General features: G+C 41.3%; 1 protein-coding gene across 1 annotated transcript; it reads left to right on the top strand.

Annotated features, from left to right (window-relative positions):
* Positions 1-677: 677 nt before the first annotated feature.
* Positions 678-14198, top strand: LOC310691978 (uncharacterized protein). Its single transcript, XM_083472324.1, has 11 exons — positions 678-763; positions 1386-1475; positions 2649-2754; positions 4568-4924; positions 5698-5811; positions 6657-6740; positions 7278-7317; positions 8471-8509; positions 10561-10604; positions 11019-11045; positions 12167-14198. Exons 3-10 carry the CDS (start codon positions 2670-2672, stop codon positions 11024-11026), a joined length of 771 nt encoding a protein of 256 aa, XP_083328450.1. The 5' UTR covers positions 678-763; positions 1386-1475; positions 2649-2669; the 3' UTR covers positions 11027-11045; positions 12167-14198.
* The last annotated feature ends 1881 nt before the right edge of the window (positions 14199-16079 follow it).

The raw sequence follows: 16079 nt of genomic DNA, 5'->3' as shown, positions 1-16079 counted from the left end.
TGGGCATGTTCATATACACAAGGTGCTCGGAGCAAGGCTTCTTTGCAATGCCTTTCTCATCTATGACCTCGGAGCAAGGCTTCCTTCCAATGCTTTTCTCTTATACCAGCAGTGATGCCTGCAAACATGCCCCCATGAGTAGGGAAGATCTTGAACCCTCAAAATTAGGGCTCTGCCCTGCCCAGACTGCATGTTTTTTGTCCATTTGCTTCTTTTGCAGAACCTCTCTGCAGCAGTTGTCATTTTCTTTCTCCAGTTAAAACATTGTACTTGCAAATAGCATTGTCAGGAGGTACCCTCACCTGTGTCTTTACTAGCAGGAATTTCATAGTGAACCGAAGTTTTAAGTGATCTTAGCAGTAAGCAAGCCCTACCTCTACAATACACCATTTATCATATTGGCAAGTATTCTGCTCATGCAAACATTACGTTTTATTGCTGGGAGGTGGTTGCTCAACTGAAGCAGAAGAAATGTAGGGTAGCTACTTACACATCACCAGAAAAGAGGCAAAAGAGGGCACATAAAATCAGCATGTGCTAACTCTGCCTACAAGAAAAATGCTCTGCCACTCAGCTTCAGCCCTTCCCCTAAATTAATCTGTAATTTTATCTGTTTTTTTCTGGCCAAGGTTCAGCAGTACTGAACCTGCTCTCACCCTGCCAAGAATAGAAGCGAAACAAACACCAACCGCAGTTTGGTTTCTGGTAGCCAAGGACAGAGTGTTTTAATCACGATCATGATTTCTTCTAAATCCAGGAAAAGGTAACTTCTTCCTTGTATTTTTTTTTAATTAATATTATTTTATTGTCAAAGGGTGTGACAGCATAGTTGCTTTTACGGATAATTCAAAGTGCATTATCACAGTCAGCAAGTGGGATTTCTTCTCATGATCATCCCCTTGAGCTTTTTCACCGTTAACACAATGTAAGGACACAATACACTCAGAATTATTGACCTAACTTAACCCCCACTGTTGTCAGCAGGAACATTAAGTGTATACTTGGATATTCTAACAAATCAAATCAGATTAAAAATGTGGTTAGATTACCGTATGTCCTAGTCTCAAATTACCTTTTCTGAATTTCTTAAGCAGTTTTATATATAATTTGCCTGTAGAAGAGAGAGAAGAAATGAAAGAGAGGATATGTGGAACAGATTTAAAGAACTTGAGTTACCTACAACTCTTTAGTGGGAGGAACTGAAACAGATACCATAGGGGAGGGCTGTATTCACACACCCCACTTCCTCTGCATCTAGTACACTACCCCTGTTGGTTGGGGAGGTGGTCTACACACAATGTTAGCCACTATCCATATCTATCCTGTATAAAATGCTGCATTTTAATGCATTGCTCTCTTTCTCTCTCGTTTCTCTCTTTCCCCAGCAAAATACACAGAAGTTACGTTTGAGAAAGCATCCAGGAAGTAGTTATTTTCCCAATGGATGAATGTGCAATTCTCAGTACTGGTGTGAGGTGTGTGTACTTTGCAGAGGTTTGTATTACAGTATGTTTTCTAACGGCCAACAAGAACCGGACCTTCTAGTGCTCGCTTTCCCCTAATGTGTATATTTTTGTACACAGATTTTGGCTGGAGAACTGCATCACAAGAGTCAGTGTGAATTTTGAAGGATGACTGCGTTTCAGTTTGTGTGTCTTTTTAGCAAGTGCAGATTAAGTAGAGTCACATTGAAATATGAACCAAACCAAATTTCTCTCCCATCCCTACCCAATACTATATAACAATAAAACAATCAGACTGAGGGAGGCAGCCAACTACAAACCTAATCCCTGTAGGTTTATTTACTGCATGGTTTCAGGAAGACGGAAAATAAAAATGTATCCATTTCGCTTCAACTCTGGAAGCTGCCCTCCCTTCTATAAACTGCAAAAAAAAAAAAAGCGCTTTACATGGCTCTTGCTCCAGACTGACTGGATTCCTAAGCAGCAGCAGCAGTCCTGTTAGAGGGCAGGAATGCTCTGCAAAATTTTGTTTAGGTCCCCATTTTTCATGTGGTAATGTCTTTTATTGTCACGGCAATACCTCAGAAAGTGAATGACAGGATTTCTTCTTCAAAACCCCTCAGAAAGTGCATGACAGGATTTCTTCTTCAAAACCCCTCACCATCCAAAACCTCCCTAGCTGCAGAATGCCAGCAGATATTATTGTCGTTGATTTTGATACTTTTGTCGTAATCATTATTTTACATTTCTCTTCACTCGCCCCGCCCCACCCCACTTGTACTTTACCCCTATGGTCTGAGATCAGATTTCAACAATGTAAAAATGCATTATGAAAAGTCAGTTAAAACATTTTACAACCAGAAAAATAAGATCGGCCCCAAAAGCAAATATCTGAAGTGTCAAAGGCCAAGGTAAAGAGACGTATCTTGTTGTGCATATTAGCAAGAAGGACTTCTAAATCCCTGCTACATTAAATTTCCACATGGAAGTAACTATTGACAAAAGGGAGTTTTTTTAACAAGCAAAAAAAAACTTCACAGAATTAAAACATATTATTATCCTTGACTTTGACACCTGGATTGGTATTGATTTGTTGGGGTAGATGGGAATGTAACAGAGAGGGGCTTCAAAACACAAAGCATTTGCTCCTAATTATGTTTGTTGGTGCTGTTGCTCATATTTCAGATCGGAGCTGTCTAAAGAAGGATGGGGCTCTATAAACCTCAAGAAATTGTCCATCTCATACTTGGTTCTTTCTACATTGTAGTCCTGGCACTGATCCCTTCATCAGGTAAAAAGTGTAGAGAAGCAGCAGCAGCAAAATGTTATGTTGCCATGGACTTAGCCAAGAAGGACTTTTAGGCATGTTGTGACACAGAAATCAATGTGCGCATGCGGTTCTCATTGGTGGATCTTTGCAATTTCTCTTTTCCTACTTGACAGTGGAGAAGCCATAGCAGAATCTGGAAATGTGTCTGCCTCCATCTTGATTGTGTTCTCATTATACGACTGATTCTCATGGGGAAACTAGGAGCTGCAGTGGCCCTGCAGAACAGCTAATTAATTCTTTTTGCCTCCCCACATCTTACTCTCATTTCAAGTAGGAGTAAGCAATGAAATGTTCAAAGACAAGGTGGGGCAGTCACTGTTAAGCAGGAGGATGTCTCAGTAACAGATGCGGCTTTGGCGTGAGAAGAGTTCAGTGAGCAAACTAGTTTTGTTTGATAGCAGCCTAACCTTATACAGTGGTACCTCGGGTTAAGAGGTTCCGGAGTTCCGCTCTTAACCTGAAACTGTTCTTAACCTGAAGCACCACTTTAGCTAATGGGGCCTCCTGCTGCTGCTGTGCCACCGTGACACGATTTCTGTTCTCAACCTGAAACAAAGTTCTTAACCCGAGGTGATATTTCTGGGTTAGTGGAGTCTGTAACCTGAAGCGTATGTAACCTGAAGTGTATGTAACCCAAGGTACCACTGTACTGAATTCAGACTATTGATCCATCTGCCTCAATATTGTCTGCACTGACTGGCATCAGCTCTCCAGAATTTCAGACAGGGTTCTCTCCCAGCTCTACCTGCCAATGCTGGGGATTGGATCTCAGACCTGCATTCTCCACTATTGAGCTACACACACTCACTTCCTTCATACAGGTGATTTAAAGGCTTTTCCTGCTTCTATCATCTCAGCTACCTCTGCTGCTGAGGCTATGGACTTATTTAAGACCTTGACTGACAGATTGCAAGACCTCTTGAGAACTGAGATCAAGAGTAGTGGCTCACAAAGATCGTTGGGATCTTCCAGCTGGTTTGACAAAGGGTACAAACAGGCCAAAAGCCAGCTGAAGAGAGTCTACTGTAAATACAGGAACTCTAATTATTATTATTATTATTATTATTATTATTATTATTATTATTATTATTTATTTCCCTGCCCATCTGGCTGGGTTTCCCCAGCCACTCTGGGCAGCACCCAACAGAATATTTAAAACACGACAAAACATCAAACATTAAAAACTTCCCTAAACAGGGCTGCCTTCAGATGTCCTCTAAAAGTCAGATAGTTGTTTATTTCCTTGACATCTCACAGGAGGGTGCTCCACAGGGCGGGCGCCACTACCAGGAAGGCCCTCTGCCTAGTTTCCTGTAACTTCACTTCTCGCAGTGAGGGAACCGCCAGAAGGCCCTCAGAGCTGGACCTCAGTGTCCAGGCTAAATGATGGGGGTGAAGACACTCCTTCAGGTATACAGGGCCGAGGCTGTTTAATTCATACCTTCCCAGATAGCGATAATCAGATAGTGTAGCCATCAGCAAATAACCTCAAAATGAACCTTAAAAATGGTATTCAGTGCAAGTGCACCAAACATCTGTAGACAAGTCTGGCCCATACATCCAGTGAGATCCTTGTAAAGGCTGCCTGTTCCTCTCAATCAGAATATTCCCCAATATCACTGCTCACCTCCATGTACACAAAGTCATCTGGAGGGAAAATATTTGCCCCTTCTGTAGGGAATCCAAACCCCGAGATGTACCATTTGGGGAAACGTTTCAACCTCAGACATGGTGGTGCTGTTGGTTGCCTTTAATATTTGTGATTCTTTTCCAGACCATTTTGAACTGAACTCTGCCCTATTTGTCATTGGGTATGTGGGGCAAGATGTCATCTTGCCATGCCAGAGCTCTTCTGGGGCTCTGCCACAAAACGTGGAAGTTCAGTGGAAAAAAACTGTAGATGACAACACAGAGAACATCTACCAGTTCACAGCTTTCACTGGCCAGGAAACATTTGGGCAAGGCTATGAGTCCAGGGCAGTGTTTGCCACAGAGGGACTGGAGACTGGAAATGTTTCCTTGATGCTGAAAATGGCCAAAAAGTCTGATGAAGGAAGCTACAGCTGCATTGTCAAGACCAAAGACTGGGGTGCTCAGACCCAAACTGTTCTGGTTGTTGAATCTTCAAAAGGTATGAATCACAAAGTAGGATGGGCACAGAGGAAATAGCTCAGGCCTAATTTTTGCATTTGTGGTGTAAAATTTAAAGCTACAGTAATCACCAGAGATGACCTCTCCTTCACAAAGGACAGTCCTATTTGAAGGCACCCTCTCTTTGAAAAGCTTCCCAGTCCAAGACTGGTTTAAAGATGAAGAGCCATAAGAGGGAAAGCAGTGGCCTTGAATTTGATCATTAACAGTTAGTGACTGCTCAGCAAACTGAGCAGGAACCTGGGTCATCTATTCACTAGGGTGAATTGGATACTATTTCTGATTAAATTTTAGCAGTTAGTTCCAAATTTGCATCTATGCTTATAAAGTGGCACAATGTATTTTTTTTGTTGTTGTTGGTTCATGTGAGCATGGGAGAGGGGTAACAAAGGAAACCAGGCCCCCTTACAACTATATTTCCCATTACTCTCTTTGCGACATCATAATCTAATAAGCAAAGAAAGGACCTGGCTGAACTTCTGAATAATGTGTTACCAGAGTCCTCTCCATTGTCCTCCATGAGTTCCTGCTGCCACGACTGATACTGATTCCCTGGATAGATGGCAATGACTCCAAAAATCTCAGAACTCAAGTGGTTCCATTTAAAACGGTTAACATTTTAAAAATATCTGCTGCCTGATCAATTTTTAATCAATGGAAAGGTTTTCAGTTGATTAATCATACTGCCTGATTGTCTGACTATCATAGCATGTAAAAAGGCATCCCTTATTCTCTGCCATTTCTTTCTTTCAGGCAACAGTGCCTCAGAGAATTATTGTTCCTGCACTGCCTTTTGGGTGATGTTTGTCTTTCTTCTTCTCGCTCTTCTCGCTCTTGCAGTCACTGTTTGGGCATTCATGCACAAAGGTACCGTATAAATCACTCTCTCTAATAGCGAATTCATGTGAGGAGTGGAGTGCAGACAGTGGGGCCAACTTGCATAAAATATTGGGGGGCCCAGGTAAACCCCTCTCCACATAATCGATCACAAGATGCAGTGTACACACACCGTTTGCATGGCAATGCCCATCAATTCTTGGGGGCAGCCCCCTCAAATATTTTATTGGGGGGCAAAGAGCCCTCAGCCCCCTAGGAGTTGGCTCCTATGAGCACAGATAAGATTGCAGCCAAAGCAGAGACCCAAGAGAGATTTATCTACATGCTCAGAGTAATTACAAGGCAATGGTGGACCTTGGCTTTTCATATTTCAGTGGTCTCCCGTGTGACACCCAAATCCGGCCTTCTGTAGGACTTCATAGTTGTGTCACCTGCTGAAGTGTCCCAGTGTGCCCAGTGTGGCCGAACCAGTCATGCTCCCCCAGATCTGCCTCTGCATAAGGTCTGCAGATGTACAAAAAAAATTCAACAGAGGGTACAATCCCCCTCAAATGGCTTATAGCACAGATGACTAATCTGTGATTTTAACAGTACTGTAGCTGGATTACAATTCCCATCATCCCTGATGATGCTGGCTGAGGCTAGGGTCCAGCAATATCTGAACAGGCACAAGTAGACTACCCCAATCCACAGAATTTATCCACTCCTACATCCTTGCCTTGGGACTTTTACTGTAGAGTCCTATAGCTCTATATTCCGTAGTTGGTTGCAAATAAAAATATCCAATAGGGTATTCTATTCTGGCGGTGCCCTTAGATGCCAAGCTAAATTGGACTTCCTTGTGATTCCCCCTGACCCCTGCCCCACATCTCAAGGTGCCAGAGAAAAGGAAACTCTCTCACGGAATGAACAGCAGAGTGCTAAAGAAGAAAAAGAGGAAATAAAAGAAGAAGAAGAAGGTATGTATTGTAAAATCTGGCTGCTTGTAAACAACCATTTGATCAACTGAAAACACGGCCACATATTCAATTTTTGTATTTAAAAGGAGAAATATGAACCATCAAGATTACCCCTTTGCTAAACCAAGAGGCGTTTTCTGCCAGCCTGAGCCCCACATTAAACCCGGGACATTATCTGGGGTGCGGGTAGGTGGTCGAAGCACCTCCCTGTAACTGATTTATGGGTTAGGGACTGAATAGAAACAATGCCCCGTGCTGAATGGAGACTTGGTCAGCTCTACCGATCAGAGGGAAGTGGTGTGAAACAATGTCTCCAGAATCACACCATCAACCCCCTCCACACTTAAAGCAGGATGGTGCTTGTGTACACCCAGCAACTATGCCACTCCTGATGGTATTTGTGGAAAGTCCCTCAGTCAGTCAAATTCCTGCTGTAGGCAGGCCACTCACCCTGAAAGACCTGGATCATTCCCTCTGTTAGGAGATTGGTGGGCCATATCGCTTAGAATGAAAATCATATGCATTTCTGTTTTTTAGGACTATTTCCAGAAAACAGAACATTGCAGGAAGAAAAAAGGTATGCCTTATAAAATGTTTCCGCTTTCAAACAACCATTTGATGCGATTAAAATATAACCCTATATTTCATTTCTCTTTTGTTTGTGACAAAACACATTGGGTTCTGCATGGTTGTACTTTGAAACGCATGAAAACAAGGTAGACTTTCTTTCTTTTTAACCTTTATTAAGTTATTGCAGTGGTACAATAGGAGATTCCACAAAACAGAACACCAGAGAGAGAGAGAGAGAGAGAACCACTTGCCTGTTGAATAAATTGCCAATAAACATACTTTTAGTTATAATTAGCAGAATACAAGACAATGAGCTTGAGTGGTGGGAGGGAATCAGAAAGTTCTGCACACTTTGTATCATGGAGCATATTCAGATGGTCCTGTAAAGAACAGCCCAAATCTTCCTTTGTAATCATCCTTCAGTGAGAACACAGAAGCGAGTCTGCACTCTTCTTATTTGTAATTATATGTGTAATGCCAAAAGCACATCTGGGGGGTGAGATTTGAACATGGATATAACTCCATCTTCTCCTTTTATAAAATCTAGTTACGAGATTCTCACACTCTGGACTATTGAACTGGGGTGTTGTTTAGGGGGTTTTTGTTGCTGGGGAGGGACGTTTCGCTATTCATAGGGGGGGGTTTGTATCTTTGTTTTGTATCTTATGATTGTTGATCTTGTGATAGTTGATCTTATGAAGAATTGTTTGGTTTGGTTTTATACTTGTTGATGTTCTATTAATTGTTTATGAATACCTTAGTTATGTTAGGAAACTGGTGTCTGGATTGAGAAATGTTACGTGAATGTCTTCCCTGGCCCATACTTTCCCCTGTGTTACTCCAGCCAGTAAATATCAGCATTATGAGCACGTACAAATAGCCCTTTCGGGGTTGCTTTTCTCTCTTTGGGGGGGGGGGTTCATGCCTAGTATTCTGGAATTCTTATTTTGTAGAAGTATAGGAGATTCAAAGACAGACTAGATGTCTGCCTGTCCTGTGTCTGCAGCTAATGATTGCTGTCAGCAGGGGAAGCAACCCTCTCTGTCAGGCAAATCCCTAACCCTAAGGGACCTGGATCATTCTCTCTATTAGGGGATTGCAGGCCATATTGCTTAGAATGAAAACCATATGCTTTTCACTGCTTGCATTTCTCTCTTTAGTATGATTAAAAGAAAACAGAAAACTGCAGGAGGAAAAAGGTATGTCTTATAAAATGTTTCTGTTTTTAAACAACCATTTGATCCAATTAAAATATAACCACATATTCCATTTCTCTTTCTTTGCGACAAAACACATGAAAGAAGTCGGTATTAGATTGGCGGGTTAAGGTGCACATTGGCAGGCATTCCGTTAGTTAGGGGCCTTAGATTAAGCCACAATGATGACACCAACACAGAGTTTTAAAGATCGCTGAGCCTGAAGGTTTTGTTCTTCCCTCAATCACCATCTGCCATTGCATAGATTTCCCTCAGTTTTGTAGCTAGCCTTTGTCATTTCTGTATTAAAAAATAAACCATCAAGATTATCCCTGTGCTATGAAGCATTTTCTGCCAGTCTGAGCCAAACAGTAAACACAGGACATTATCTGGGGTGGAGCGTTCCAAGAACTTCCCTGTAACTGATTTGTGGGTTAGGGGCTGATGTCAGAAACCTGGGTCTCCAGGACCCAGAAAATGAGGCAGGAGACGGGGTAGGAGAGGAGAGTCAGCTGGCAGAAGAGACAGGAGGCTGGTCTTTTCAAAATGACACCCCGTTTCTAGACCTGGCACTCCCTTATCAAAGGGAGGGGGAGGGCTGGAAGACAGCTCAGACGAAGACAGTCTGCCAAGGGGTCGGGTGACTCCGGAACCACTCTCTAGTGACAGTGATGGAGAACCAATTAACACTCTCAGTCCGAAGTCCCAAAGTTGGGCACACCTATAGGAAGAACGTAAACACAGAGGCAGGCTTAAGAGGTTTTGGCACGGATCTTGTTGGAAACATAACCAGAAAGACTCAGATTCGAACATCTTTGATGTGTGGTGGAAGTGTGCGAGAGCAGCTCTGTGAATATGCTTGTAAATAAAGCTCAATTGAACTGATAACCGTGCTTGCTGGACTGTTCGCTGCTAACAATCATTATAGCTGAATGGAAACACTGTCCCCTGCTGAATATAGCCTTGATCAACTCCTCTGTGACTCTCTGTTGGTAGTGAGAGAATAAGCTAAGTCTGATTGAGTGCCCCACTCCATGCACAGCTTCCATGGTGTTCTGTCTTTACTTATTAAGGACCGACACCCCAGTATCTCCTGCATCTTCTTATTCAGATCTCTTAACTGCCATGTAACTACTTTACTTGGACTTCCTTGTCCACTGCTCTGGTCCACAGCTGAGGCGACAAAAGAAACCCTGCAGCTGTTGCCATTTCTTTTTGGCTGGTCCTAATGAAAGTTTTGCCCAGTTGTAGATGTGGATGTTTCTTTTGATGCGCTAACAGAGTTACCTTTGTTTTTCTTGTACCTTTTGGATTTTGAATTAAATGTTAGATGATGTAATTCCTGCATGTATTCATTCTATTTCTATGCTGCCTTTCACTCCCATGAGTCACAAAGTGGCTTACAAACAATAACGTAATAGAACATCACAATCACAACATAAATCACATAAAATTTACAACTCATCAGTAAAACAACCACTTTCTATAACAACTAACAAAGCAACAAAATAACTAACAAAACAGATTAAACAGCAAAACCACAAAGAAGTCATAATCTAAAATTCACAAAGCATGACAGCACTCATAATCCACAAAACAATATTAACAACATTAACAAACAACAAAAGGAAACTAAGCACTGTTGAATTCATACACACACACTGTCCCACCCCCTTGACTCACAGGCTGGATCTAGATGCATCAAAGAAGCTTCAAGTTTTAGTTAAGAGCATTGTAAACTTTTTAATGAGAAATCAGCTTAGCAAAAACAGGACTCCACATCGCCATCTGGTGTCACAGTGTTATACTGCATATACTATGCATACAAATCGCTTTTTCTTTACCAATCTAGCTGAGTCTATAGTCTTCCAGTCAGTTCATCGAAAGACATATACAAATAACGCCTATACCACTCTGAGTGGTATTTGGTTATTTGTAGAAATCCCCGTCATATCTATGCCACTCACCTCAAGGGACCTGAATCATTCCTTCTATTAGGGGATTGGCGGGTGATATTGCTTAGAATGAAAACCATATACATTTCTCTTTTTTAGGACTACAGTATTACAAGAAAACAGAAAATTGCAGGAAGAAAAAGGTATGCCTTATAAAATGTTTCTGCTTTCGAACAACTGATCCAATTAAAATATAGCCATATATTCCATTTCTCTTTGTGGCAAAACACATGAAAAAAGTAGGTATCAGTTTGGAGGGTTAAGGTGCTCAGTAGTGGGCATTCATTTAGTGAAGGGCACAGAGTTTTAAAGATCACTTGGCCTGGAGCATTTTGTTCTTCCCTTGATCACCACCTGCCACTACCTAGATTCCCCTCAGTTGTACAGCTTGCCTTCGTCATATTCAATATATATATATATCATCATTACCTCTGTGGTGTGTGGAGAAGTGCTGTGGGCCAGCTCGCTGGATAGCTTGTGCCAACATTGCTGGTTGTTATGTGAAAAGAACTACCGTACTTACTAAGAATTACTTTTCTTCATTCCTTTATTCACAGAGTTCTGAGAGGCCTGTTCCTTCAGATGTGAGAACAACATACTTTTTTCTTTCTTTTTAAAAACTTTATTGAGTATTTGCAGAGGTACATTGGGAGATACCACAAAACAGAACACCATAACAAAACAATACAAAAAATATGGGAAGCACCACTTGTCTGCTAAATAAAATAGTCAATAAACCAAACGCTCCAACTCCAGGGGGCTAAGGCTCTGTGAGTTCTCCCAATCTTTTTTTTAGGGGGCTGCCCCCCCTTCCACTGTTGAATGTGGAGCCAGGCACTCCGAATGTGGAGCCAGGCACGGAGCAAGCTTCATGTCAGGGCCCCCTCCATGTTCTTTGGAAGATGACGCTTCTGCAATAGACATACTTGTAAATATAAGTAGCACAGTATACAAGCAAAGACAATGGGCTTTAGTGGTGGGAGGGAATCAGAAAGTTCTGCACACCTTCTGTTGTGCCGCTTATTCAGATGATCCTGTAAAGCACAACCCAAATCTTCCTTTGTAATCATCCTTCCAATCCCAAAAGGATGTAATAAAGATCCAGGAAATGCTTTTACTTGCCATCAAAAGCTGCAAGTGAATTTCTTTTTGTTTTGTTTTTTAAAACAATGAAAATGGAGGAGATTCCTCTGTCGCACTGAAGAAAATGTCCAGATTCAAAAAAAACCCAACTATGTTAAATAGTGAAATAGTGAATTGCTGGATGCAGGTTGGTGCAATCTTACAGTGGTACCTCAGGTGATACGCTGTACTGCCACCTCTTTTCCCCCAGCCACCATCTTGCCAGCGCCATTTGCCCTCCCACCCACTTGCTTGCTCCCATACACACCTTGCCCCTTCCGCCACCCCTGCCCTGCAGGAACAGCCTCCCAGAGGAACTTTGACGCAATCCTTTTACAATCTCAAAAGCGCCTTCCTCTGCTCTGGCGCATCCTTTTTCCAGTCAGCAGACACCTTCCTGGAAGGCACTTTGGAGATCGTGAGGAAATATGTCCCATTGACCTCCATGGGATTTACTTCTGAGTGAAAATTCCTAGGAATGGGATGTTGAATTGAAATTTCTATTTATCACATGGTACAATGGCAGCTTGTTGAACGTGGCGTCGTTGTCCAATTAATGAAATCCGTTTTCTTTACTTTACAGTTGACGTGGTCTTCAACCCAGAGTCAGCTCCCTCACAACCGGAAGTGTCCAGAGTTAGGAAAAGTGTTTCAGACACAGGAAATATTTCTAAGTTTTTTTTACTACAGTGATATGTTAACCCTCCATACCTTCATTGTGGTAGCACACAGTTTTTCTGAAGACAAATATTACTGGGAAGTGGAAGTTGGACGAAAAGAAAATTGGGACTTAGGGGTTGCTTCTCATTCTGTTCATAGAAAAGGGAAGGCCAAACTGCGTCCTGAGAATGGCTACTGGGTCATAGGACTTGATGGTGGGAAAGATTACTGGGCTCAGACAAAGCCAAGGACCCATCTAGAAGTGACTGGAAATCTTACAAATATAGGAATGTTCCTAAATAAGGAGAAAAGTTACAGAACCCTATCTTTTTATGACGTCCACACAAGAAGTAAATTGCACACTTTCTGTATCTCCTGTCCTGACAAGCTTTATCCTGTCTTGTCCATGGGCGCTGTAACTGCAGAGATAGATCACTGGAAAAATCAATATTCCATTGTTTGAAGATAAGCAGATTGTTCAGAAAGATGAGAGGAGGGAGTGCCACACCTTAGTTCCATCAGCATCATGGATGAATAATTTTGCATATACTTCTCACAGATAAGTTCTCAAACCCCAATAGCAAAGCAAGTCTTGACTTGCCTCGATGAACCATAACGTGTGAGATTATCCATAAAGAATGTGCATTTCTTGTGAATCCTAATCATGGACAATTTACTTGACAGATTCAATTTACTTGACAGAAAGACTTATCCAACAAACATTGTAACTGGAGATTTTTATCCCAGTCTGTACAGTGGTACCTTGGTTCTCAAACTTAGTTCATTCCGGGAGTCCATTCGACTCCCAAAACCGTCCGAAAACCAAGCCGCAGCTTCCTATTGGCTGCAGGAGCTTCCTGCACTCAAGCGGAAGCCACGTTGGACGTTCCACTTCCGAAAAGCATTTGCAACCAGAACACTTACTTCCGGGTTTGCAGCATTCGGGAGCAGATTTGTTCAACAACAAAGCCGTTTGAGAACCAAGATTCCGCTGTATATGTTTTGGGGATTAAATTGTGTGCTTTTTAATTAATAATTTTTTATTAATTTTCAATTACAGTCCAATAACAGCCTCATTATAACAATACCAATTTATAATGGAATTATTAATACCAATCGTTCAAATACCAAATTATATAATTTAGATAAAGTCCGTCCCCCCACGTGCTAGATGTGATGGTTGCATGGGTTTTTTTTACTTCTGCATTCAAAATCTTATTAATTCCAATTACATTCCAATCATAATAATTCTCATACAACAACTGCAATATTAATAACTTCTATTTGTGATGACACATTAAATGATCTATAAAACTACTAGTGAGGAACTCAAACTTATCCTATATCTTTTTCTGTGTGTCAATTATTCTGTCCATAGTGTTCTTTCCTGTCCTTGTAAGATGTTATGTCTTTCTTTCCCCCGGTTGTTGCTGTTATGCATCTTGCCTTGGGTGAAGCTGATATCCCACTGTTCCAGAAATTTCTCATTTGCTCCTTCCCGTGCTTCATAGTTTTGCAACTTTAACAACAGCTGCAAGAGTCACTCTGTCCCAGTAAATATTACCCAGTAAATATTACCATTTTTCCTCTTAGCCTGGGAAGGAGAGCAGTCTGTCGAACTGCAAGGGACTCAGTAGAGAACCTTATCAGTTCTTTGGCAGTTTACAGACTCCTTTCATCCTTCCTCCCAACTGAAGATATATGAGCAATTATACTTCTAATTAAATTAAATTCCAAGTCCTCTAAGCGTTATTCAGTTCACTGAATAAAGGATGGGAAAGAGTCAGCTCTAAATTTCCATTGTATACCTTTTGCAAAATAGAGCTTCCCTCACTTTTTCTTTTTTTTTTTTTTTTTTTTGTGTGTGTGGTGGAAAATACATAAATAGAGCAATTATGGGGTAAATGTAACTTATTCTTTGCTTTTGTTGCTTATATTAAATTGATGTTTTATTCGCTGATTTGTTGTTTTTAAAATGACATTTTGCAAGCTAATTTCAGGGCCCTCTTGCTCCAAAAGATGCATATATTTCATTCAAGGAAGTACACAAAGAACCTGGGAGAAGCTGGTAAGACAGACCTTCTTCTTAACACCCTGAAGAGCTATCACCTATCAATATGGACAATACTAAACTACACACTCAAATAGTCTTGAGCTTCAATAAGACACTACCTAGGTGTATTTGGGCAGCTCCAAATTACAAACTAATTACAGTGGTACCTCAGGTTAAGTACTTAATTTGTTCCGGAGGTCCATTCTTAACCTGAAACTGTTCTTAACCTGAAGCACCGCTTTAGCTAACGGGGCCTCCTGCTGCTGCCACACCGCTGGAGCATGATTTCTGTTCCCATCCTGAAGCAAAGTTCTTAACCTGAAGCACTATTTCTGGGTTAGCGGAGTCTGTAACCTGAAGCGTATGTAACCTGAGGTACCACTGTATGTGGTTTATAAAAATTCATTGACAGTAATGTACAAAAAAATCAACACCTTCTTAAATGGGAAAGAACACTCCTTTCAGTAATGTCTCTGGCCCCATCTGACTCCTGTGTTCTGTGATGGTTTGAAGGAGGAGCACAAACAAAGTGAATTTCTGAACATGCATAGGTTCCTTGATGGGTTACAGAGTCCTTCAAGATCAGGATTTTCAAATGTAGAAAAGTCTACACACAAAACTATATGTGTGTAGATTCCTCAGTCCATATTCTCAGTCCATGTTTAATGCTTTATTGTGTTTTTAATATGTGTTGGAAGCCGCCCAGAATGGCTGAGGCAACCCAACCAGATAGGTGGAGTATAATGAGTAACAATGAAATGATGATGATGTTCTTGTATTCCTTGGTCTTCATTTGAGTATGTTAGCCTACCTAACTTCTGATTGGTGGTGCAGTGATATTAAAAGTGTGACAGTTACCTAAAGTACCACCCCCCCCCACATGACCAGAAAGGTCACCAAGATTATCAAATAAGAATTTGCTGAAATCATCCAGCAGCACCCCAAAAGCAGGCCTTCTCCACAGTGAGTCCAGGGTTTGGGAGTCCAGGGTCTAAAATTACCTAAACAGCACCACTGAAATCGTGAGATCAAATTTTGGCCACGAGGAAAAGGCACTCTGTGCATGCTTGTTGTGACATTTCACAGAAGGAGTCTGGGCCAAAGATTAAAGAAGTGATGCTAAGTGGCTGAGCAACAATGGACCAGCTATGGCTGCAAGAGATTTTTTAAAAATAATAATAATAATACACTGCTAATGAGACCATGAGAGTTTTTTGCACCTTTACTTTGGAAAACGTCTCTGATGTAACACAGTATTTTCCATCTGACTTCTTTCCCATTTAGCAAATACTTGACAGCCTGTCATTTTAAAACTTAAGCACCAGAGGGAGCTAAACACATACAGCTTGTTGCAGAATTGATTTTTATTTTTTAACAAATCTGACTGTACTTCTCAGGAGGCAAGTACTGTCTATATGAAAACACCTGTAACAGTCCAGAATTATTATTATTTTAAAGCGGGGAGTGGAATTTGGATCAAAACCCAACAAAAGAGACTGTGTCTAATCCTTAACCTGCATGCATCCCCTCGCCACAATTTCAAATGTGAAATTGCAGCAACACGGCAATGGCCCCATCTCATCCTTCAATTTATAACTTATTCATTCACTTTTTTAAAAGACCAAGATCCCTATGCCCTCACAGGTGGTTTAGCAATCATGTCACCTCTGCTCAGGAGATAATAAAATTATTATTAATAACAATACTACTAATAATAATTAGTAATGCGGGTGGTGCTGTGGTCTAAACCACAGAACCTAGGGCTTGCCAATCAGAAGGTCGG

The sequence above is a fragment of the Podarcis liolepis genome (assembly GCF_965112155.1).
Source record: "Podarcis liolepis genome assembly, chromosome: 13".
NCBI classification, from domain to species: domain Eukaryota; kingdom Metazoa; phylum Chordata; class Lepidosauria; order Squamata; family Lacertidae; genus Podarcis; species Podarcis liolepis.
This window is presented reverse-complemented; position numbering and strand designations above follow the sequence as displayed.

Excerpts from the sequence above, each read along its gene's own strand:
- LOC310691978 (XM_083472324.1), top strand. The coding sequence starts at position 2,670 with ATGGGGCTCTATAAACCTCAAGAAATTGTCCATCTCATACTTGGTTCT. Across the intron at positions 4,925-5,697 it reads GGTTGTTGAATCTTCAAAAG|GCAACAGTGCCTCAGAGAAT; the intron begins GTATGAATCACA and ends TCTTTCTTTCAG. Across the intron at positions 7,318-8,470 it reads ACATTGCAGGAAGAAAAAAG|TATGATTAAAAGAAAACAGA; the intron begins GTATGCCTTATA and ends TTCTCTCTTTAG.